The 26855-nt window shown below is 37.6% G+C and overlaps 1 protein-coding gene and 1 non-coding gene across 3 annotated transcripts; both read right to left on the reverse strand.

Annotated features, from left to right (window-relative positions):
* Window positions 1-2405: 2405 nt before the first annotated feature.
* Window positions 2406-26602, reverse strand: FBXO33 (F-box protein 33). 2 transcript variants are annotated; one of them, XM_045848638.1, is made up of 4 exons: window positions 25737-26599; window positions 7323-7433; window positions 6103-6788; window positions 2406-4450 (listed from the first exon to the last, which is right to left on the reverse strand). In XM_045848638.1, exons 1-4 carry the CDS (start codon window positions 26345-26347, stop codon window positions 4179-4181), a joined length of 1680 nt encoding a protein of 559 aa, XP_045704594.1. In that variant the 5' UTR covers window positions 26348-26599; the 3' UTR covers window positions 2406-4178. The 2 variants fall into 2 exon arrangements, with proteins under 2 accessions (XP_045704594.1, XP_045704595.1); XM_045848639.1 differs by lacking the exon at window positions 7323-7433 and having other exon boundaries at window positions 25737-26602.
* LOC123825367 lies at window positions 13592-13825 on the reverse strand. The gene has a single exon (XR_006786902.1). It is a non-coding gene; the product is annotated as a small Cajal body-specific RNA 6 (non-coding RNA).
* Window positions 26603-26855: the final 253 nt, after the last annotated feature.

Genomic DNA, 26855 nt, shown 5'->3' on the forward strand with positions numbered 1-26855 from the left:
TATACATTTTTAAAAATGATGTTTAGAGTTCATTTGAACTATTACTATTATGTTAAGATTATGGCCAGTGTTTTATATGTCTAACTGTGCAAAGGAGTACATGGTGTTTCAAAATTCCTTTAGGATTTTTAGAGACTATGAGAACAAAAATGATCAAAGACCTGGTGTTAAAAGAATACATCTAGGAGTGAAATTGCTGGGTCACATGACACAGACAATTTTAGCTTTATAAGATACTGCAATTTTGCTCTCTAAAGTGAATATTCCAATTCAAGTTCCAACTGTCAGTGTTTCCTTCTTCCTTGCCAAAGTTGTATATTGTCTTGCCCTCCTTGTTCAATTTTTTAAAAAAATCTTTTACAAAGGATGATTCAAGTATCCTGAAAATTTATTCATAGTATACCTTTCATTTCTTTCCACAACCAGGAAGCCAAATTAGTCCAGAGATTATACCAGGTCATGCCCCTCCAGGCTACCTGAATTTTGGGGTGCCTGGGAGCCCTGGCTGGTTGCTTCATGATGCTTTCAGTCTCTTGTTGGAGAGCAGGGAGTGGAGCTGGCTCTGACAGTGTGCCCCGAACTCGGTCACTTACCGCTCCCCTGACAGATGGAAGAATGCTCCACTGTCCATCATGGGCAAGGTGAGGTGGGGGACGGGTGTGTGGTCTATGAAGCTGTGAGAGAAGTATGTTCCAGATGTCCTAAGAGAAGATAGGAAAACCCAAGCATGAAGCCCCAGATGAGTGACGGGATTGGGAGCTGGAGATGAGAGGAAGGCGCCCCACAGGCCTCAACTTGCCTTATAAATCAGATACTTGTCTGTTGGTGGCTAATATGTGCTCTCTGTGGTAGCTAAACTAGTGGCATGGTTAAGTATAGGTGACTACAAATTAAAGTTGTGTCATTATTTGAAATACTTGTAATGAAGATATTCACATTGCAAGAAATCTCAACATTATATTTACCATTACATTTAAAACAGTTAATTTTTAAGTATAGTTCAGCTGCCGAAGTTTTGAATGGTTGTGAAAAAAAGGCTTAAACATCACTTATTTGTGGAATTTTTTTCATTGATGGCAACAGTAGTTTTTAAGAGGTTATTAGTTAAAACACTTGGTAAGATTTTATTTGGAAGTTCTATACAAATTTACTATTTCTGAATCTGTACTTTATTTTTCTCATCAATTATATAATAAAGAAAATGATTTTTTTTCTCCAATTCCTTCCAGTTTTTACCAGTTTGCTGTACAGTATTTTTTGTGTCAGGACATGAAAACATTGGGAAGCAGTGATATAGACAATGCAGTATGGCCACTGGGTTTTCACACCTTCTGTGTGTTAGCTCCATTTAGCACCATTTTATGTACTGGCTTCATAGAGATCCAGTCTGATTCATGCTATAAGCCCCAAGCAATTTGGTTTCTGAGTCTATGTGTTCGGTCATAGGCACACTTCCTTCCTAAGCCCTGCTCTACTGAATCTCTAACTTTTTAATTCCTAGGGTGCTGGAGGAAATGTGAAAGTAATTTTAGATATGTAAATTTCATATAGTTTAGTAAGCTATGCTTTGAGAATATTTTATTTAATATAGTCATTCAAAGATGATCTTGTACATGTCTATAAGCTGTTGGCTAACAAAAGTTGAAACTTCAGATGAAGAATCAGGGTTTCAGATAACCAAGTCCAATCCCTCATTTCACATACGAGGAAACAAGCTCAATGAAGGGTCTGCCATGCAGCGTTCGAGCCAGAGCTTAGAGGAGAAGCCAGATGTCCAGCCTGCCAGTGTAGTGCCTTACTGTACCAACCTTCACTTGGATGATACTCATATATAAAAATAGGCTTCCTTTGTCCCTACATTTTGAATACTATTTGGTATTTTAAATACATAAGCATGCTGATCTATTCAAAGGAGTTAGATGTCTCTAACAAGGTAGCAGCAGGTAGATGATGGTTCTTTGTGAACACCAGATTATTCTAACATAAGGCAATGTCTCGAAGAGTCAGCAGCTGGAATGATTAAGGAAGGAAAGATGTCAAAGCCCTTTTCTTTCTCATAAATAACAGCTGTTTGCTCTAATAACCAAGAATATAAGATTGCAAAGCCAAACTAAAGCAGTACACAGGGGTTTATGAACTACTTAGTACTGGCATACTGAAGTAAGTAGCCACACTTGGACTTTGTGTTAACCAGTGTATTGTTTGTTTTTATGCTTGTATTTTGCCAAAATGAATTAAAAAATTAAAATCCTCCGAATTATTCAGCCTAAGACTGTTTATGATAGGTTCTCAAATTTGAGCTTCACTAGCCAAGTTACAATAGGACCTAACATATGATTATACACAATATGAGTTACTGCAGTTTATTTAACACTAATAGTTTTCATGCCTCATATACAATAAAATATATTTCAGTGATCACTTTTTAATGCTTTATTCATTGATTAAAAGAATATACATTTAACATAAACCATACAACATCAGTCATCAGGTCAAACATTCAGCTGGTTTCCTTACAGTTTCTGTCAGGAGTTATTTTATCTGATCACATTTATAAGATAAAATCTCACCACATCTGGCATTTACACACACTGTGCCAGTGGATTCACACTACTGATGTACATATAAAATCCGCATGGTATGTGCCCACTGGAGACAAAACAGTGCACACCTGTCAAAAGGTCATTTTAATATAAGATGGTAAAACCATTTGTAAAACACATATAAACTTTTTCCATAAATAGAATCATATCTGGACATCTGTTGCATAAATTGTGTTTCCAAAGCTTACAATAGAGCAGCCAGGTCTCAGCACTGCTGGGCACCCACGTTGGCTACTTTATTATTGCAGACTGTCCTTTAACATTAAATGCACAACATTCGTACCACTTAAAACTGGGGTCAGGTGGAAGTCTCACAGAGACCACGTCTGTACCGCGGTTGCCCTGAAACAGTTAAATCGGCTTTTAAAGCCTCTCAGATATAACAAGGTTTTAAAACATACTTCATGGAATGTTCTTCATGTATCATAGCAGCTCATACCTGTGATAGAACAAGCTTTCAGTTTTTCCTCTCTTCCTTTACATTCACTATTCACAGTGAAACAGGTGCATGGTTTTTTTTTTCTTTTTTGTTTTGTTTTTCAGAGTTCTGAGGTTGCTGACTGAGCCACAGCACAGCTGTGTACCACAGGTCGAAATTCGACCTTAAATATTACAATCTAGCAGTATCTGGCTGGCCAGAGTGGGCCGGCCCCTGCCAGCATGTGGGCACTTCTTCAGTTAAGTCTATTCTTTGGCAGCTGACACGCGTGCTGACAGAGAAAAATCCAGTGACTTGTTGCTAGGGATTTCACGACTAATGTTTGCAAGCATGTGTGTTTATAATTCTGTTTTTTGATTTTCTTTAGGAGGTTTTACCCTGGAATATAGTTTCTTTCTTCCTCCACTACTTGAAATCTGGGCTTAAAAGCTAACTTAAATGTATAATATAATTGATAAATAAAATTATGTCATATATAGTTTTTAAAAATCCAACAATTTGAGTATTTTGTTTATGTAAATGCATTTAAAAAAGGATTAAGCAGTGTTCTAACCTAGTACTATACAAAATTCAGAATGGTAATTGGTGATATCAATTTTATATATGTAATGAAAGTTAAAGTCTTGGTTTTTTTGTTAAGGATAAATCATTTGGGACATTATCCTCCCTTCCATTTCAAATAAAAATTAATGAAATGCTATTAGAATACATGAATGCAGTGCATTGCATACAAATCTACCAGGCTATGGATATATTTCTATATATGTATAAAAATATTTTGGCTCCTGAGTTCTGAACTCTGACACACAAAGAATAAAAACATCAAAAAGGCAGAGTAACTCAGTGAAAAACAAAGTTAGCCAGCAACCTCAGACAACCTTCGGTTGTATATCCTTAAGGTTTGGTAACAAGTTCATTAACCGTGAAAGCCCTATACATAGTCACTTTGAACTTCTAAACCAATACCCGAGTACGTTCTTTGATCAAGAAGTAGAATATACATATATAACTCTATGAAGCTAATACTGATTAAACACAGCACAAAGGGATTAATTCACACTACTGAAAAAAAAAAAAACATAATGGGACCCTACTTGCATATGTAACCACAGGAATTGTACATTTTTTAAAAAAAGCTAAATGTCTTCGCTGAAGCTTTGCATCTCTCTGTAAAAATGACGATTTGGTTCAGTGAAGACACTGAGTGATTCGATGTCCATGACTGCATGCCAAGGTTGGCCCAAGCCCAGGGATACCTGCTCAATAAGGTTATGCACTGGATCCACATCCTGGTCGGCAAGTTCACCTTGGTCAAAATCAATGCTTTCTTCAGTGACTTCAAGTACTTTCAGATCAGAGCCACGGAGACGAGCAATGGCGATGAGATTGTGTGCCCACACTGTGTAACCTTAAAAATAAGCAAAACACAAGCACTGTAATTTCCTTGCATTTTATTTTGTCTATATAAGTTAGCCTTTTCCACAAATTTGTATCTCACCACTGTGGTCCTTTTCTTTGACAAATATACTGAGATTCGAGAAGGAAGTATGATTAGCCAGAAAAAGAAAAATGACAGGTTTGATATTATCTCCAAGAACATTACTGTGGGTTGTAAAATGGAAGGTGCTATAATCCTATTCTCATACCACTGCATTTAGTAAAATCAAATATATTTAAAATATAATTTTATAGCTTTGGATAGTAATATATCACAAAGAACAAATTTTATATTTCAAAAGTGTGTATTCATTAACAATACATAGTTAAACTGATATTTTTCATTAATTAAAAATCATTCATAGTCCAAAGTTATGAAGTGATACGTTAAACTTTAAAGATAAATTGTTAATTGTCAGTAGCAAATATGTCAAGTATAAAACAGTAATGGGAATAACATATACTAATTTCAGAATAATTACCTCTGGGAAGGAATAAAAGGAGAATGGATGGAGGGGATTTAGCTGTCTCTAACACTTTATTTCTTAAAAGAAGAAAAAAAGGTTTTAAAAGGACTGGGTTAATTTAACTTTTGAATAACCTGACATTTCTTTATCTGATACAAAATCCTCATTTATTACACCTTCAACATTGGTCTAGTCTTTGCTACTACCTCTGCTGGTTGAGTAAATTACAAAACAAACCTTGAAAAGCAAGACACAAATACAGGCTAAAAAAATAATTTCAAAAACAATGAAAGAGAGCTAATAAAGAGAGCTTAAGATGTTCATAGAGACTTCCTAATTTGTATTCTATAAATGTCTAAGTATCAAAAAAGGGAAGTAAAATATTCCTCTAACTTGTCAGAATAGAAACTCTCTCCCCCAAGTTCAAATTAAGATGAAAGGCCCTAGTATGAAATAAGAATATACCCGATCAATGGAACCACCATTAAAAAAAAGTCATATAAATTCATGTTAATACCTACAATCTAGAAGTCAATGGGCATGAAAGAAATCACACTTTCTCTTCCATGTTATTTTTTTAAGAGATTTGTGATTAGAGGAAATATTTCTACTGCAGGTAAATACATATGTTTTCTTCGAAAAATTAACTTCAAATGCTATTTTTATATAATGCCATCAATTACATGGTAGAAGAAAAATGTAACAGGGAACTTGGAACAGAACACTTAGGGCAGAGATGTGACTTTCCATTTGTTGGTATATTTTATAAACCTTAAAAAGTATAAAAATCTGCATATTAATTTGTTATAAGATCTTTTAAAATTCTCACCAGAAAACATGCTTATTGATTTTAGAGAGAAGGGAAGGGAGGGAGGGAAAGAGGGAGAGGGACATCAATGTGAAAGAGAAACATCTATTAGTTGCCTCCTATACGCACTGGACCAGACCTAACCTGCAATTTAGGATTATTCCCTGACCAGGAATTGAACCTGTAACCTTTTGGTTTAAGGAATATGATGCTCCTAGCAACTGACCCACACCAGCCAAGGCTGTTATGAGATTTTGATACTATAAATGCCAGTGCTATCTTTTTATTAGCATAACATATTTTAAATGTAAGATTAATATCAAAGTACAGTGAACAAAAATCACCTACCATGAATTGCCAAAAGAGAGAGCTTTGTGCACCTCCACGCTAGTAAAACCAATGGATCTTCGTTTCGGTTGTCACTAAGATCTGGAAATCCAGATGTGTCGATCACATCATTCATTAATATAAAATGAGTGAGGAATTTGTCATACTGTCTAGATATGAGATCAACAATAGCTCCCGAAACACAAGTGATGTAGCTGTCAAAATGAATCCTCTCTAGTGGTATACTGGGCTTCAGAATCTTTAACATATCTTCACTCTTGATATCAAAAGCCATTATATAGACCCGAAGGCTGGTGCTCTTTCGTGACAAGGCTTTCCAATGCTCATCATTTGGCATGTTGTCCAGAGACTTGTGCATCACAGAAACATTGTGGACCAGGAGAGACAGTCGCTGCAAAGGCACATGGTTGCTATCGGTTAAGACTCTTGCCATCTCAGCTGTAAAGTCACAGAAATCCAGGGCAAGTGAGCGCAGATTCACAAATCGCTCTAGTTCCACTGCGGTGATAAGAGTGCTGTTACCAGGAATATTGTTATCCAGTAAACTCAGGTGCTCCATAGTGTTGGCAATAGAGTTTGAGAGAGATGACAGTGATGTTGGGGTTACTATTTCCAGCATAAACCCACAGGACAGCCATTTCAATTGCCTACTATTACTCAGTATTTCTTCAAACAGCTGCTGAATTCTGTAAGGAAAACACATGCCACAATGATCCTCTTAACATTTAGCTCTCATCTTTTAACTGTCTTTTGAAAATAGGCAGTAAAATTGCATGCAATGTTGAGATCCATTTTTTCTCAGTTTCAATCCAACCTACAAGTATTATAAGTACCATTAAAATTCACATTAAAATATTACAAATAAGTTGTATTAAACTTACAGATCTGTTAAACATATAGAGATATGTTCAAGGAACATAAAGAGATATGTTCAGCACTTCATACCAGTATGGCAAAAGACTGGTGACATACAACTTATAGCAAAAACAAGTAGATAAGTTGTACAAAACATTAATTACCCAGAAAATTCTTTGAATTGTCTTAAAATTTATGGCATGAAATGGCATATGATGATCACTGTATTTCATAGTTAAGACATTTCCAGGACATATGTTCTTTTTAGAAAAATAATCATTACTCTTCTGATGGTATCTTACAATTTCTCAAAAAAAGTAAAATTATTATTATATAAGCCCCTTTCCTCTAACTATATAACTTACTGCTTAATTTTTTTGCCATCAGGGTCCACCTTGCTGAGGTATGTATTTGACAAATTTCCTTGCTGTTGTAGAACGCTTATGTCTCCAAAAAGGCTAAACTTCTGGAGGTTCCTATAAAAAAAATTTAAATGATTGTCTAAGTGATTCATATATAAAAATATAAATTTTTAAAAGTACTCACAATGGATATTCTAGGGAAGTTTCTACCTCATAACTCACTTAGAATCCAATTAAGTACTTTAAGATTGCTTTTTACATACAATGAAAAGCAATGTGATTCAGTACAAACAGCATGAGCTCTATAAAATGAGGGCTGGGGTATAGCATTGGTTCAGGAACTCAGTATTTTAATGACCATGGAAAAGTCTCTTAATGTCCCTGCAACTCAATTGTTTTCCAGTAATAATATCATTTACCTAAAAAGGTTGAGATAAATAAATAACAAAATGACTATGAAAGAACTGTATAATCTGTAAGTTTTATATAGATGTTAATTATAATATAAAATTTTCCCAAACCAATCAACTTAACATCTTTAATGCTCAAAGGGTGGGGCACTGCCCTGAAGATACCTTCTCAGTAAGAAATACTGTTTGACTAAAATGTAGAGAACCTTCCCAGTTCTATGATCAAAAGTATAGCTTATGATCAAGAGATAAAAAACTATGTAAAAATCTTTGTTTTAGATAATTTTAGCTACAAAACATACTTTTCTTTTTTTAAAAAAAGATTTTATTTATTTATTTTTTAGAGAGGGAAGGGAGGGAGAAAGAGAGAGAGAAACATCAATGTGCGGTTGCTGGGGGCCGTGGCCTGCAACCCAGGCATGTGCCCTGACTGGGAGTCAAACCTGCGACATTTTGTTTCGCAGCCTGTGCTCAATCCACTGAGCTAACGCCAGCCAGGGCAAAACATACTTTTCTAATAGTAAAATTCTAAATAAAGTAGGAGAAAACTAATAACTGAATACAAATTATTGGTATAAATGCCAATAATAACCACCCAGAGAAACCACTTAGAATAAATTTAATAAGAAACATGTAGTCTACTACAGTGATAAAAAATTTAAGTAAATAAAAAATAACATTTGAAAGTATGCATCATTTTTCCAAATGAATAACCTTAGTTTCACTAAAAAACCTGATGATTCTAAAATTTAACTTGAAGAATAATCATGAAGATAGTCAAATTAAGATGTTGAGAAGGCAATTCCACGTCTGGAGCAAGCAGTTATCTGGATGATAACTGAAGTAACGGAGGGGAGCAACAGGGCTTAGGGTAAGAGTATAAATGAGAAGAATAGCAGGCAAAAAGTTAAGTTGTGAGGAACTTTAATAATTAAATTAGAGAAAGATGAGGCTGCAAAGGAGAGGCCAGAAGCTGGAGAAAAATCAGGAGTGTGGAAATCAGAGACAAAGGGAAAACTTTGTACAAAGAATAAAGTGACCAACAGCAGTGTCAAATACTGTCTTGAGGTCTTACAAAGATTAACATGTCCTTTTGGCTTAACAACATGGTGATCAGAATGGAAGTCATTTTATGTGGTATAATGATAAAAAGGTCAGACTGGATGTGAGGAAAGAAAGATAATGAATACAGACAAATCTTTTTAAAAATTGCTGTGAAAGAGAAATCGAAGGCACTTCTCAACAGAGTAAATAATCTGCAGAGATATCATACATACTAAAACATCACATGAAGGTTAAACTGGTATAAACGTGATCTAATTTCTGAGGGACAAGACTTTCTAAGATTAGAAATAATAGAATAAATTAGAGAAATATCTTACCATATAAAAATGAAATAATTTATATTTAATAGCATACCTCACTAAAAAGGGAAAACCAACATGGTGAGAAAAACATTTATAACAAGTGTTACTTATTTTTTAATGTGTTAAAGAATCCCACATAAATAAAAAATAAAACCATTAAGAATCCAACTGATAAATAGGAAAAGGTTATAAAACAGCCAATGTAGAACATGTCAAGGAAAATATTGTAAAGATTACTAATAGTATAAATCTAATGTGTTTTTCTTGACTTCTGAAAAATTTTATATTAGTCACTCTAGTAGATCTAATCAACCTTCCATGTGACTACCAGAAAAATTATATTCTTAAAAATATTTCAAAGGAAGGAAGACATGAACTTAAAATGTTTTTACTCATTAAAAATAAAGGATATAGGGGCGGGGGGCTGAGATATAACTATCCCTGAGAAGTTAGCTACCATATCAAACTCTAAGGGACACATGACTATAATAGACACATATGTAACTATGGTTGCCTTTAAAGTATTTTCTCTTTTACCCTTTCTTTATTCTAAAGTTGCCACTACATCTATGAATTATAAAGAGGTTAATCTGCTTCTCGTAACCTCTTCTAGGAGAAAAAATAAATTTAAAGACTTCTAAAAAAGTGAATCTTTTTTTAGAATGAATTTTTATGTAACGTAGAAAAAAAATCACATTCAATTTCTCATAATATTTAGAGAAAAGAGTCCTATACAAATTCACACAGTCTCAGTATTTTTCTCCCCTCAACCCAGCTTCCAGTGATTACTACTGTATATTTATAACACAAGTTGTCCTTGTGGTATTAAAGCACATATGGGAGAAACTTTTACTTCTTCCATAAAGGATTAAACAGCCATGTACCTTCCTACTATAAACTACTAGAAAACAGGACAAACCTATAAAACAACTGTTTCAAAACACTGGACAATAAACAATATAGGACTGATCCCTGGAAGGGGGAAAAATGAGATGAGAAATATCCTTGCCTCAGATAACAACCTGGAGAGTTTCCAGGCTGTATCACAGGATGGGAAAACCCAAACCAAGTCTAGCAGTCTCTTTAAGCTGAGGAGAAAGATTTGGGGGAGCCCAAAGTGGCTAGGATTTGGAGGGCAGAGTACCAGAGATAAGGGAGTTGCACAGAGTATCACAGATCTGCAGAGAGGACTGCCGAGACATTACCCAAGTCTTTGGTTGAGTAATGATCTGTAAATATGTGGGGTAAAAGCACACAAGGCTGGAGAAAGTACTACTGGAAAGGAGTAGAGAACACACAGTGGTGGGAAGAGTTTATGTTCCTACCAGCAAAAGTTAAGAGAGGGTGCAGTACAGGGGCACTGGGTAGGGCTCTCAGAAAAGCTGTGCCTTAGCAGTAATTCATTAGCCCTAGATATTTTGGATCTCTCCTGATAAACCTTAAACGCAAAATTCAAAAGGATCAAATTGATTTCACATAAATTAACTATATGTCAGATTAAAACCCAACACTCTTTAAAGGAATAAATATAATTAAAGAATTTAGGATTCAACAATGCAAAGAATAACAATGTCTGGCATCCAATTAAAATCATCAGACATAAAGACAAAGGGACAATTACAACTAGGAAAAAATCAACAGACGTACCCAGAAATGACAGGTGAAGAAATTAGCAGACAACTATTAAAAATATACTCCATAATATTACCCATCAACAAAAAGGCACATAGATTGGAAAGGGAAAAGTAACATGATCTTTAGTTGCCAATTATTTCATCATTCACACAAAAAATTCTAAGAAATCTAAAAAAAGCTACTAGAACTCATAAGTTAGTTTATTAGTAAGGTCAAAATATAAAAATCAATTCTCTTCTATAAACCAGCAATGAACATCTAGAAACTAAAATGCAGAAAAACGGTACTAGTTACAGTTGCATCAACAATATGAAATATTTAGGAATAAATCTGAAAACTATGTAACATTGTTCAGAGAAACCAAATACCTAAAAAAATAGAGAAATACACTACATTTGTTTATTGGAAGACTACTAACATGTTGGAATATTATTAACATGTTGGTTCTCCCCAAATTATCAACAGACTCAACACAATCTTGATCAAAAGCCAGCAGGCTGTTTCAAAAAGCAAATAAAGTAGAATCGCCAAAACAACTTTGAAAAGAACAAAGTTAGATTGCATACACTATCAGAATTCAAGACTCTTCCTTAACCAATAGATCACAGACATGGTGGTACTGGCTTAAGCATAGATGTAGTGATCAATGGAACTGAACAGAGACGCCAGACTAGATCCATTGATATATGGTTATTGTATCCACATGTTTTAACTTTATAAGATAATGATAAATAAAATAAAAATAGCAATTTTGACAAATTTGGAAAGTCAATTCTATGTCAGAAAGGATAGTCTTTAAAAAATGGTGCTATGAAAACTGGATCCTTAGTTCACACAATCTAGAAAAATTAACTTGAAATGGATCATATGCGTAAGCTTGACAGCTAAAACTATAATACTGCTTAAGAAAATACAGGAGAAAAATCTTGTGACTTTGGATTAAGCAAATATTTTTTAGATAGGACACAAAAAACACAAATCATTACAGAAAAAAATTGATTAATGAAAAGATATTCATCCTGGTTATTAGGGAAATGAAAATGAAAACCTCAAAGAGATTCCACTTGCACACACAAGAATGTCTAAAGTTAAAAAAGTCTGATAATACTAAGTGTTATAAAGTATATAGAGCAATAACTTTACATGTTGCTGGGAATGCAATAAAGTATAGAATTTGAAACCATTAAGTAGTGTTTTCAGACTGGTTTCTTTCACTTAGTAATATGCATTTAAGTTTCTTCCTTTTATGCTTGATAGCTCTTTTTTTCCCTAGTGCTGACTCTTGGCAACCACTGAACTTTTTACTTTTTCCATAGTTTTGTGTTTTCCAGCATGTCGTATAGTTGGATTCATACAGTATTTAGCTATTTCAGATTGGCTACTTTGACTTAGTAATACACTTTCAAGGTTTTTCCATGTCTTTACCTGGCTTGATAGCTCATTAAAAAAAAAACATTAAATAATATTCCACTGTCTGGTTATTTATCCATTCACCTACTGAAAATCACCTTGGTTGTTTCCAATTTTGTCAGTTAATAAAGTTGGTATAAACATCTGTGTGCAGGGTTTGGGGTGAATGGAAAAAAAGTTTTCAACTCTTCTGGGTAAGTACCAAGGAGGAGGATTCTGGGATCATATAGAGTAGGTTTAGTTTTGTAAGAAACCACCAAACTGTCTTACAAAATGACTGTATCATTTTGCATTCACACCAGCAATGAATGAGAGCTCCTGTTGTTCTGTTTCTTTGTCAGCATTTGGTGCTGTCAGTGTTCTAGATTTTGGCCACAGAAGTGTAGTGATATCTAACTGTTGTTTTTATTTGCATTTCTCTGATGACATACCACGTGAAGCGTCTTTTCAAATGCCTATTTGCCACCTATATATCTTCTTTGATGATGACATATAGATGTCTGTTAAGGTCTTTGGCCCACTTTTTAGTAGGGTTGTTTGCTTTCTTATTGCTGAATTTCAGACTTTTTGTATATCTTGCTTAACAGTCCTTTATTAGATATGTCCTTTGCAAACATATCTTTTCCCAGTCTGTGGCTTCTCTTTTTATTTCTTGACAGTGTCTTTCACGAAGCTGAAAAATTTAATTTTAATGAAGTCCAGCTTATCAATTCTTTTCATGGATTGTGCCTTTGGTCTTGTATCTAAAAAGTCATCACCAAACCCCGTATCATCTCAATTTTCTCCTGTTTTCGTTCGAGTTTTATAGTTTTGTGTTTTACATTTAGGTCTGTGATCTGATTTGAGGTAATTTTTGTGAAACGTGTAAGGTCTGTGTCTACTGGATGTCCTACTGTCCCAACATTGTTGTAAAGACTATTTCTCCATTGTTTTGCCTTTGTTCCTTTGTCAAAGATCAGTTGATTATATTTACGTGGGTCTATTTCTGGGTTATTCTGTTCTACTTATTTGTCTGTTCTTTCATCAAAACTGTACTGTCTTGATACTCTGACTTTGTAGTAAGTCTTGAAGTCAGGTAGTATCAAATCATCATATTGTACATAAGAAACTAATATAATTTTATATGTCAATTATAATTCAATTAAAAAAACACAAAAAACTTCAAAAACAAAAAGAAATGATGGAGGGATTGATATGTTTTTTAAATATTTTATTTATTTTTAGAGAGAGGAGAAAGGAGGTAGAGAGAGTGAGAGAGAAACATTGATCTATGAGAGAAACATAGATCAGCTGCCTCTTGCACATGCCAGGACTGGGGACCTGGCCTGCAACCCAGGCATGTGCCCTAACCAGGAATCAAACCTCCAACTGCTCCCTTTGCGGGATATGCCACTAAACCGACTGGAGCCATGCCAGTCAAGGCTGAGAGATTTTTTTTTTCCCAAGCAGAGGTCTCAGTGTGAAAGTCAGATCAGAACCAGATACCACCTTCCTGCAATCACATAACTTCAGACTGGCTGTGGGATGCCAACCTCGTGTCCTCCCTGGGCTTGCCAAGGAGCACAGACCTGGGACATCACTGTGTCAACTGCCCTTGTGCCCATCAGAGCACTGCTGGGGCCAGATGGAAGTGAGGCGGCTGGGTGAGAGATTTTTTAAAATGCAAATTCTATGTTTAGTTACCCTGATGGTCAGGAATATATAAATTTTTTTTAATGAGTAAATTACACATACTCTGAGTTTGTAGGGGACTTAAAATGCTCAACAAACTAAATGTCCAAATCAGGGTGTAAAAAATAATTTATTTTAAATAGTGTATAACCAATATATGAGGTCTGTCCACAAAGTATCCAACCATGTAATATGAAACAGAGGCATCTGTTGAAGGAGATACAAGATACAAGAACATTGTATATAGGACAATGATGCCTCAGTCCCCTGCAAAGTAGGCACCTTGGGACCTCACAGTTCTCCCCATTGCCATCAGCTGTCTCATTGTATTTTCCTGAATCTCACTGATGGTCTGAAATCTCTTTCTTTTTAAAGGTGATTTTAGTTTTGGGAAAAGCCAGGAGTCACAGGGCACCAAATCTGGGCTCTAGTGGGGCTAAGTCACCTGCATGATTTGATGTTTCACCAAAAAACTCTGCACAAGATGTGATGCATGAGTGGGCATGTTGTTGTGATGAAGCTGCCAATCACTCATAGCTGTGGCCTTCTGAATAGTTTCCATGGAGGAATGTTCCAGCTTAATGCAAACTTTGATGCAGATTCATTGCTCTACTCGTTTATTTTGAATGCAACAGCCACACAGTACACATGCTCATCAACTATACCTCCCCCACTGACAAGTACAATGAAGTCACCATGGTTCACATATGTGCATTCAAGTCCATTCTCCTTGGCTGCCAGGTTACATAAGTGTTGTGCAATCTGTTCTCGTTATAGTAACAAAGTACACTGTACTTGTTCTGGAGGGACCTCATATATTATCATGATATAATTTTTAAATGACTTCATTTTTTTAAAGAGTAGTTTTAGGTTTACAACAAAATTGAGAGGAATTATTTACCCTTACCTTCATATGCATATCCTCCTGCCCCATTATCAACATCACTCACCAGAATGATATATTTTTTCCGAGGATGAAACCCACATTGACAGGCAGAACATAATCATCCAAAGTCCACAGTTTACCTTAGAGTTCACTCCTGGTGTTTTACATTCTATGGGTTTGGGTCAATATATATTGACATATGCCCATCATTATACCATGTGGTTTTTCACTGCCCTAAATGCCCTCCGTGCTCTGCTTGTTCAGATCTCTCTCTACCCCACTTCTGGGAACCATTTATCTTTATTATTGTCTCTCTAGTTTTGCTTCCTAGATTCTCATATAATTATAATTATTCAGTGTACAGCCTTTTCAGATTGTCTTCTTTCAGCTAGAAATATATATTTAAGGTTCCTTCATGTCTTTTTATGGCTTGATTTCTTTTAAGCACTGAATAGTAATTCCACTGTCTGAATGTACCAAGGTTAATGTACACATTCATCCACTGAAGGACATCTTGGTTGGTTCTACTTCTGGCAATTATGAATAAAGCTGCTATAAATGTCTAGATGCAGGATTTTGTTAGGACCTATCTTTTCAACTCCTTTTAAACACCAAGGAGCATGATTGCTGGACTGTATCATAAAAGCATTTTTAATTTTATAAGGAAGTGCTAAACCATATTTCATAGTGACTGCACCATTTTGCATTCCTTCCATATTTTGGCAGCATTTGATGTTGGCAATGTTCTGAACTTTGACCTTTCTAATAGGTGAATAGTGCGTGATAGGATTTTTAATTATGTGAAAAAATGTACAAGATATATTAAGGGAAAACCAAACTTAATTATTCGTATTTTGTAAAAAGATGTATTGCATTTTATCAGCTATTATTTCTGATGAATTTTTTGCCTTTTCTGTATCATTCTAATATTCTATTTTTATAAATGTACACTATTGAAGAATTCAGAAAGAATTCTCTTAAAATTAAAAAGAAATTTAAATTACCTTTATATAGCTTTTCCACCTGTATAAAAACTTAATTCACATGAAAATCATTTTAAAATTAAAAACATGCATTATTAAAATTTAGCAAGTTATAACTTTAGCAAGTTATAAGAAGGGTCCCTGGGAGATTGCTGTTTTAGTTCCAGCTATACAATATTTTTAAATGTCCCAGCAATGTTAGACATGCCACTCAAGGGCAATTTAACAAAAATTCTTTTTATCTGCAACAATAAAATGGTAATAATCTTGTTACAGTATAACCAATAATGCATATGCAAACTTTCTTTACAGATCCATCACTGATATGCTTTTGAAGCTGAAATGATTTGTGGAATTATCTAATCCATTTATTTTTTAAAAAGGTTTTATTTATTTATTTTTAGACAGAGGGAAAGGGAGAGAGAAAAGAGGGAGAGAAACATCAATATGCGGTTGTCTGTCATGCGCCCCTTCCCTGGGGTCCTGGCCTGCAACCCAGGCATGTGCCCTGACTGAGAATCGAATCAGTGACCCTTTGGTTCACAGACTGGTGCTTAGTCCACTGAGCCACACCAGCTAGTACTTAATTCCTTTGTCTTTATAGATGGAGAAAATTGAAGTGACTTGTGTATGACTGCAATACTAGTTAGGGCAGAACGAGGTAGACACCTGGGTTCTGAATCCTACTTAGTTCTTATTGTTTTCTGATAATTAAATCGTGTCCTTGAATACAATGGTCTTATTGAAAGTTATTAGAAAAATTACCCTGGTTGGCGTGGCTCAGTGGATTGAGTGCTGACCTGCAAACTGAAGGGTCGCTGGTTCAGTTTCCAGTCAAGGTCACATGCCTGAGTTGCAGGCCAGGTGTCCCCATGGATGGTGTGCAAGAGGCAACCACGCATTGATGTTTCTCTCCCTCTCTTTCTCCTTCCCTTCCCCTTTCTCTATAAATAAATAAAATCTTAAAAAGGGAAGTTTTTAGAAAAATTGTAAATGGTGTATTTTAGAGTAGTATATAAGAGATATTCATGGAAAAATTTTAGGTACTTTTCCATTCAAAGTGAATTTCATTTATTGAGTCACGCAGAAAATAACAATCCACTTACACACACACACACACACACCCCGGCAAGTCAACAGCAACTTATATATCAGGTTGAAATTAGATTACAGATCATATGGTGAAGGCAAGGAGATTGTATATAGCCCCTAAGTGGCTCGGTATTGTCTCAGATGATAAAAAAACAAAACAAAACTGAAAAAGAACATTGAGATAACAATACCATCATAGAACCTACTGAACCATGGCAATAAATAGATGTTTCACTTATACCAGTAACATGGGAGGCACACCACATAATCCTTTTATTTAAAGATTAGAACTCTGTGACCTGAGTTTTATTTACTTAGTTTATACATTCATTCATTTACTGTTGAACCAACAAGTAAACTAATGAAGCAAACAAGGTTCTTTCCCATACATGCAAGTGTTCAAAAAACATATAACTAAAACATACTGGGAGCATATCACAGTTGGTTAGACAACATTTCTTTCATTTTAATTCTTCAAATTAATTTAGCTCTGGCCCTATGGTAATATTAATAGGATATAACCATAAGATTGCTAGAAGAGAATAAATTCTGAAAATCCTAAAATGTGTTTGATAATCAGTCTTTCTAAAACATCCAGAAGACCATACTATTGCCAGAAGAGAATGAATTCTCAACCTAATTGCATTTTTCTTTAATCCTATTTTAAAAAGTCATCAATTCTAGATATGGAGCTAAATCAGATCATTAAGTACTTATAACTTAGAAATGTAGCTGAGTGACTGCTTTCTTACTCTTTGCTTATTCAATGATTAAAATATGCATTGTGTGCCAACGGCGTAAAAAGTTATGTTGGTTACATTTCAAGTGTACATGAGTGTAGAATCTTGGAGTAGAAATAAAGTTCTTTTAAAAGACTCAATTTTTAAAAAATCAGGTGATATGCTATTTGTCTCTCACTTATAAGAGGAATCTAATGAACAAAATAAACTGAGCAAAATAGAACCAGAGACATGGAAAAAGAACAGGCTAACAGCTGCCAGAGCAGGGGAGGGAGGAGGGGATAATGGTGGAAAGAAGGGGAAGGAATTAGTCAAAGAACATATATGAATGACCCACAGACATGAACAATGGGGTGGGAATAGATTGTGTGTGTGGGGAGGGAGATGGGCTGGTGGAAGAAGACAAAGGCGGGAAAGTTGGGACAACTATAATAGAATAAAAATAAGAATAAAAAATAACAATACAAGAATAAACTGTGTTTCACATAAAAAAATCAGGTGAGACTAAGTAATTATTGGTAACTTTGTTAAGTATATTAATGGCATTGTGGTTATATATAAAAATGTCCCTAATTTTCACAGTTTACACTGAAGTAGTGTAAAATGACACAAACACCTTGGAATGGCTTTAAAATATTTCAGTAAAGATAAAAGAAAACAAGTATGGAAAAATCCTTATTGTTGAAACTGGGTAATAGGTCCATTGCATCTAGTTTTTGTGCGTGTTTGAAATTTTTACTTAAAAATTAGAAAACAAGGCAGTCAGTTCTCTAATTATGTAACTGGCAAATTCATTTAAGTACTCTGTGCCTCAGTTTTACCATCTGTAAAATAATACTGCCTACATTATACAGTTGTTGAAAACTGCTGTTTCTCCATGAAAACTAGCTTAGGATTTCAAAAAACTGTCCAGAACATGCCTACTCAACTCTATTCAATTGGAACTAGGAATAGGCCTTACCCAGTTCCATGACCCTGGTGGTGGCTCTAATAGGACTTTTGTGGGAAGGGGTGTGGCTTGAGAAAGTGGGTCTAAGCTACAGAAGATCTAAGTCTTTTACCTTTCTCCTCTGCCTTGATTCTAAATTGTGCCTTTGAGATTTCTAATCTTAAGATACATTCCAAATGCATCCATGTATCTTCATATCAACTGTCTCCAGCATCTCTTGTTTAGATCATTGCAACAGCTTTCCAAATAATCTCCTGTTGGGAACTACCCTGCCTGGTTTCAGGAGCTGTAACTCCCCTATGGCTAAGGCTGAGTAAAATGATCTTGAGACCATAAGCCACGAAGGAGACAAAGCTTATCTCCCCGGCAGGAACACCGCCTCTGTCCACTTTACTTCACCCTGCCTGGCCCCCAGTGCCTGACCAGTTAGCCAATGACAGGTAAGATTCCTCAAGGGAGGGATGACCTAAGACAGGCATGGTCACGAGGGGCCCTCAGGAAAGGGCTTGGGCGACTATGGAGAAAGGGGTGATGGAACCTCACCCCTCGGTTTTGACATAGCCTGAGTCCTCATTCTGTCTGCAAGAAATCTCCTAATCTCTTGGCTGCCTTACTTCTCCTGCCTGTCTTAAGCCTGAAACAATGCTGGAGGTGGGTGCAGCCCTGTGCTGGAAAGGGCGAGTTCCCTAGGGCAATCAGGCCTAAGAAAGAATGCATAAAATCCTATGAAACCTACTTTGCTAATACCCTCAATTTAAATGATAAGGGTCCAAGCATGAAGTGAGTCTGTTCCCCAAAGTTTTATGGCCCTTAAGCTATTGACCCTGACTCAAAATAAGCCCCCAGAGTTCTCTGAATGTTATATATTGTTTGATCATTACTACCTGACAATGACTGATGAGCTTTACATATACACCCAAAAAAAGCCCACTGAGGAAAAGGCTCCTGGCTCTTCTCCTCTGAGAGATCTGGGTGGCTACCTTTCCTCCCCAAGCAGATCATGTCTTGGTAGACTTATTCTCATCGTGGCGGATGTGGGGCTCTGCCGGAAAAACTTCCCCACAATCTCCGCTTCCTTCCTTTCTTGTGTCCTCTTGTAATTCATTCATTTCACAGCAACCTGAGTGATTGTCTTAAAATGCAAATTAGATCACATTACTCCTGTCTTAACAATTTTTCAATTGGATTTTAATCTTCCTGAGATTTCCTGCCAAGATGGAGGAGTAGGTAGATATATTGTGCCTCCTTGCACAACCAAAAGCAGGACAACAGCAAATTTAAAAACAAAAAATAACCAGAACTGCCAGAAAATTGAACTGGATGGAAGCCTGACAACCAAGGAGTTAAGGAAGAATCATTTATCCAGACTGATAGGAAGGATGGAGATGGGCAGCCAGGGTGGAGAGGACTCCTGGCAAGGGGGCAGCTGGAGGACTGCGGCGGGTGAGGTAGCATTTGGCAGACCGGGCAGTTCCACATTTGTGTGTGGATAAACCAGGAGTAACAACTGGGGAGGAACACAGACCACACAACACAGGGTTTCAGCACAGGGAAATAAAGCCTCAAAAACCTCTGAATGAAAAAACCTGTGGGGTTTGGGGCGGTGGGAGAAACTCCCAGCCTCACAGGAGAGTTCGCTGGAGTGACCCACAGGGTCCTAGAACATACACAAAACCACCCACCCGGGAATCAGCACCAGAAGGGCCCAATTTGCTTGTGGGTAGCGGAGGAAGTGACTGAAAGCCAGCAAAGAGTGAGCAAGCTGCACTGTTCCCTCTCTGACCCCTCCCCCACAGAGAGCCATGTTGCCCTGCCCTGGCGAATACCTTAGGCTCTGCCCCTTACTACATAACAGGTGCACCCAGACAAAGAAGTATGGCCCAAATGAAAGAACAGATCAAAGCTCCAGAAAAATACAACTAAGCGATGAAGAGATAGCCAACCTATCAGATGCACAGTTCGAAACACTGGTAATCAGGATGCTCACAGAAATGGTTGAGGATGGTCGCAAAATAGAGGAAGATGTGAAGACTGTGCAAAGTGAAATAAAGGAAAATGTACAGAGAACCAAGAGTGAAGGGAAGGAAACCAGGACTCAAATCAACAGTTTGGACCAGAAGGAAAAAAGAAACACTCAACTAGAATAGAATGAAGAAACAAGAATTCAAAAAAATGAGGAGAGGCTTAGAACCTCCATGACAACTTTCAACATTCCAACATCCGAATCACGGGTGCCAGAAGGAGAAGAGGAAGAGCAAGAAATTGAAAACTTATTTGAACAAATGAAGGAAAAATTCCCCAAGCTGGCAAACAAAATAGATTTCCAGGAAATCCAGGAAGCCCAGAGAGTACCAAAGAAATTGGACACAAGGAAGCACATACCAGAGCACATCATAATTGCATTACCCAAGATTAAAGATAAAGAAAGAATCTTAAAAGCAACAAGAGAAAAGGAGACAGTTACCTACAAAGGAGTTCCCATAAGACTATCAGTTGATTTCTCAAAAGAAACCTTGCAGGCAAGAAGGGGTTAAAAAGAAGTATTCAAAGTCATTAAAGGCAAAAACCTACATCCAATATTACTCTATCCAGCAAAACTATCATTTAGGATGGAAGGGCAGATAAAGTGCTCCCCAGATAAGGTCAAGTTAAAAGACTTCATCATCACCAAGCCCTTATTATATGAAATGTTAAAAGGACCTATCTAAGAAAAAGAAGATGATAAAAAATATGAACAGTAAAATGACAACAAACACATTACTATCAACAACTGATAGAAAAAACAAAAACTAAACAGAATAAGCAACTAGAACAGGAACAGAATCACAGAAATGGAGATCATGTGAAGGGTTAGCAGCGGGGAGGGGGAAGGGAAGAGTAGACTAGGGGACACGGTACAGGGAATAAGAAACATACATAGTAGGGGGAACACAAAATAGACAGGGGACATTAAGAATAGTATGTGAAATGGAGAAGCCAAAGAACTTATATGTGTGACCCATGGACATGAGCTCAGATGGGGGAATGCTGGCAGGGGGTTACAGGGCAGAGGGGAATAAAGAGGAGAAAAATAATGGGACAACTGTAATAACATAATCAATAAAACATATTAAAACCCAATTTTTCAGTTGATTAATTCCTCTATTCTTAGAATATAGTTGAAATACCACTCCAAAGCCCACATAACCTAACCCATCCCTTCCTCTTGGAGTTCATTATGACACCACTTTTACCCTCATTCTCATGGTACTTTCCTGCTGCTCCAACAGGCCAAAACTTTTGTCTGGCCTAAGGCCTGGGTTTTTAACATTGTTTCCTGCTTGGAATGTTATTTGCTCAGATCTTCAGATGGGTCACTCTTATCACTCATGTTGAAGCTTAAAGAGGTTTTCTCTCACCACTCTGTCTAATGTTGCTACCTAGTTATTATTACATAGTCCTTTTGTATTTTCAGATTTTCTTTTATTTTCACAATTGAAATAAACATTCTTTCATTTGTTTACTTGTTTCTGTCAGCCTTTCCCCTCTAGAATATTGATTCTAGAATGGGAAATGAGGAGCTTCACTGCTTGACACACAGTTCTCAAAATTTGGAGGAAAAAAACAGATTTTTTTTTAGAACTGTTATCTTGGGTCCTATATAAACTTAGTTGAACTCTTCCAAGCCTGCTTCAGATTTAACACATAAAAATGGAAATAATTTAATCACCACTCAAAAGCTGCTAGAAAGCTTCATTTAATATAGAAAAAATATTTTACTTTGGCAACCTTTTATTGAGTTTTACTTTTTATCCTCCATTTATCAGTTATTTTTAATTAAATATACTGGGGTGACATTGGTTAATAATTATATAGGTTTCAGGTGTACAATTCTATAATACATCATTTGTGTATTATATTATTTGTTCACTACTCATATCATTTATTAATCATTGTAAGAATATGTACATGGACCAGAGAGCCCTAAGTCCTCTCAGCAGCCCTTCCAGGTTGTTAGTTTCTTTAGCATGTTAGAGTCTCATCCCTTCTCAATGACCTTGAGGCTATCCCTATGGAACCACTTTAATTTGTCAATTTTAAGGTACGGCATCTGCTGGATATGCATCATCTCATCTCTCTTCTCTATAGGCAACTACCTTAGTACTACTATAGACTGGTCAGAGTCCCAATATATTTTAATATATTTATTCTGTAAATGTGCTTCTTTAAATAAATAATAAAAGTAAGCCCTAAAATATGAACAGCTATTCTTACATGTATTCTTTACACTATGATGGGAAAAATAAGGCTGAGGGTTGTTGGCAATAACACATTCAAGGCATTTCCTACCATCTTAGATAGTAAATATGAAATGTCCAAAGAATTTTTAACCTATTTTAAAAAGTATGTTTAAATGGGCTTATCAGTTCTTTAGTCTTGGTAGACTGATGTTGAGAAAACTATATAAAGGTTAAGACTTCTGTCAGTATGCCACATCACCAAGACCAAATCTAAGAATTATTAATAGACTTACTTCTACTATTTAGAAGGCATATAAGCTGACATAGTCATGAAATGGTCAATGTACATACATCTAGATTTGTAAGACAGAATTTTAAAAAGTCAACCTCATAAAAAAATCTTTATCACTTGCAGTATTCATCTTTAAAAAACTGGACTGCTCCCAATATAGCATTTCACCCCCCAAAAAGCTTATGTAAAAATATTTACATAGCCCAGAAAATAAACCAGATGATGAAATGTACTTATGCTTACTGTTTACGTATTTTAAAATATTTTATTTTTTTTAGAGAGAGGGGAAGAGGAAGAGAAAGAGGGAGAGAAACATCGATGTAAGAAATCGGCTGCGTCTCACATGCACCTGACTGGGGAGCTGGCCTACAACCCAGGCATGTACTCTGACTGGGAACTGAACCCATGACCTTTTGGTTCGCAGGCTGGCGCTCAACATTGAGCCACACCAGCCAGGGATGTTTAAGTATTTTTTTTTTAATATTTTATTTATTTTTATTTTTAGAGAGGGAAGGGAGGAAGACAGAGAGAGAGAGAGAGAGAGAGAGAGACAGAGAGAGAGAGAGAGAGAGAGAAACATCAATGTGCAGTTGCTGGGGGTCATGGCCTGCAACCCAGGCACGTACCCTGGCTGGGAATCGAACCTGTGACACTTTGGTTCACAGCCCTCGCTCAATCCACTGAGCTCCGCCAGCCAGGGACATGTTTAAGTATTTTTAAAGACTGAGCTATTAGCTATTGTCAAAAATCTTATTCAGGAGCTCTCACTTTTCCTAAGAAGTCTGAAATACAGTATTTCAATAGATAGTACTCAACAACCAGATTAAATCCTAAAAATACATACCTAAATTTGTTGTTTTGAACTGTGTACAATTTCTTGTAGGACAATTGCAGGAAATTCAGCCTACTTAACTTATAGTCAAATGAATACATACTGTATTTCTCTTCTTACTGTTCATCAAGACAGCTGATATCCTAGCAGTAAAGAAGGGGAGCTCTGAAACCTGGAGGGCTATATTTTATTCTTTGAGAGGCATTTCTGCACCTCCTCAATCCTCATAAGTTGTTCCTAATACCTAAGGTATCAGTAAGGTGGCTATAGTCACTCTGAAATTACATGTGCATATGAAACCCAGAAATCAAGCAAAACAAAATGCCACATATCCTTCCTTTTAGGACACTACGCTTGACAAGTTCCCACATTTCCAGGTGTTTCAGTTCCTTTCCTGGGGGCATAGAAATAAGTGGAACACAACAAAATAAGAGTGTGAGTTGTATAAAAGAATTCAGCACAGCCTGGAAGCATAAAGCTTGTAACCTGATAGGTTTCATACCCTCTTCTTCTACTTATAAAATGGCAGAACTCATAAAACAAAACCACTGTAAATTTAACTCAGAAATATATAGAAAAATGTCAAATGTTCTCATTAGTCATTAAATTTTATATTTTTAGAAAATCAAAAGTGGTAAATGAAGTTGGTGTGGGTCTTAACTGAACTTCAGTCTGTAGTTTTTAAGTGATTATGGAAGGAAATATGAAGAGCCTTCACCAGAGGACCCAAATAAAAACTTGGGTTTAAAATATTTTCAAATTTGTTAAAATTGAAAGAAAACTAGTCTCATTTATGTTTTTAACATTCATATTAACACTTCCAATATTACTATAGTATCCCAAGACATTTTCAAAAATAAAGGTGAGATTAACTTATTTCTAAACATTAACTCACAGGGTCATTGAAAGGATGACTTAGATAGTGAATGTCAAAGTACTTAGGAACTGCTCAGCTGTTATTACTATGTACATTCCTCTTTTGACCTTTTGAACTTTCTTCCAACTCATTAATTGTAACGTTAGAATATCCAGATACAGAAAATCAAAGGTGATGGGATTTTGGAGAGAGCGATAATAGAAATAAAGGAAATATTTATTAGGACAATCGGTTAGAACACAGAACATAAGAAATTAGTCTCAGAATTAGGGCCAAGTCCTGAGGTAAAACGAGGATAGTTAAGGGTGCTTACTCTTTGCAGACACAGGCTAATTCACCCAACACATGCACCCACCACGCTGAACTGTGATACAGGTGAAACACTAGGAACAAGTTGGGTCTGGAGGTGCAAGGGGAAGAAGTTCCAACCCTGATGATCAGGCTTTTCTCCGATCCCTACGTTTAACAAGCACTCCTCCTACTCTTTCTGCCTGGCTCAGTTAATCAAAACTGTTCCTGGTAAGAAAAGGGCTGTTAACGAGCTCTTTTAGGGAGTCTTGTAATTATGACACCAGTAACATATCAGTAGCACACTCCCCTGTCTCCCTCACTACGATCTATTTATTTCGAATGGACAGGTTGAGTCAGAAAAGCTAAGTTATGTTTTTCTTTCTCCCAAGATTCACAGGCCTCATCCTCCAAGCTTCAGCTCTCCCCTCTGTAAAATGAATATTGACGGCGCCTGTCAGCTCCATCGCAACGCCACCGAGAGGATGAATGAGACATTGTCTGGAAGGCGCCAGGAGGGATGTCTGATAAACACCAAGTGCATCACTGTTTATAAAGTAGTACGATGAGTCCTATTATGCCCTCCCGCCTCAATGAAATCGCCCAGTTATAACTGACACCCCCCAGACACTGAAGAAAGCTTCGAAGCGGGCCGGGCTTATCCTTGCTGAAACTATTTCTGGGTGAGAGCCAGGAGCGACCCTGAGCCCCGCCGAAGGGAACGGAGGGAAAGGAGGGTGGGTGGACGGGTTACTACGAGCCTACCTGTTGTTCCGAATGCTGACCAGCACGCACAGCACCAGCTCCAAGTAGGTGCGCAGCACTTCCAGCCACCGGTTTGAGAGCTGCGGGGCCTCGACTTCCTCCCCGCCAGTCCCGGTGTCCGCGCCTCCTCCGTCGCCCGGGCCGCCGCCTCCGCTCAGGTAATTCTCAGCAGCGAACTCAACGCGCAGCTCTCGCACGAACCAGCCGCACTTGCGCATGAGGAATTCCAGCCGAGGCTGCTCCGTGGGTGAGACCCGGAGGCAGATGCGGAGCTGGGGCCAGAGAGCCGGGTAGAAGAGGCACTCGCGCCAGTGCGAGCAGGAGGCCGAGGCCCGCAGCCGGTCAGGCGCGGGAAGGAAGGAGAAGATGTGCACGATCAGCTCGCTAGGCAGCGACGCGGCCCCAGCCGCCTGCCCACACAGAGCCATCCGGCCCTGCCGATGGCTGCCGGTTCCCGGTCGCCCCCGCAGACTCCGGAGCAGCCCCCGCAGCCGTTGCAGCTGCTGCAGCCGCAGCCACTGCCGCCGCCGCCACCGCGCCGCCCGGGCGGCCCCGGCTCGAGTTCGAGCTCCCGGCGGTCGGGGCTGCGGCACTGACAAGAACAACAACATCAATGACAAGGAAGAAGGGGGCGGAACCGTCGTGGGTCTCGGCAGAACCAAGTGCGGCACAAGTTGCGGAGAGGGGGAGAAGCCTCTGTGGAGGCGGTCCCCAGATAATCAGCTTCTGGTCTCTCCAACTCTACTCACGCGTCTCCAAGACTTGCACACGCAGTAACCTCAAAGCAGTCATCTGTAATGTTCAAGGGCCCGGAAGCAGCAAGATTTATTGTAAGAAAGCGGCGGCCCTCCCCACGCCTGGAGCCGGAGGCAGCGCAGTGGTAGAAGCTTAGTTTGACGTCGCTCGTGGTGGGAGGGACTCCGCGCCGAAGGGAGCGACTTCCGGAAGAGGGAAGCGCCCGGTTGCCGGTAGGGAGGAGGGGACGTGGCACGTGACCCCTGACGCACGCTGGCCGGGTGCAGCAGGAAGTGTGGGTGGTGCTCGTTCTGAGCAGTCCTTCCCGCCACACTGCGGCGGCCGAGTTCGGTCGAGCTTGGCAGTCGGTTAATTTGGGCGTTC

The sequence above is a fragment of the Phyllostomus hastatus genome, unplaced genomic scaffold (assembly GCF_019186645.2).
Source record: "Phyllostomus hastatus isolate PE091 unplaced genomic scaffold, TTU_PhHast_1.1 phas_contig_62, whole genome shotgun sequence".
NCBI classification, from domain to species: domain Eukaryota; kingdom Metazoa; phylum Chordata; class Mammalia; order Chiroptera; family Phyllostomidae; genus Phyllostomus; species Phyllostomus hastatus.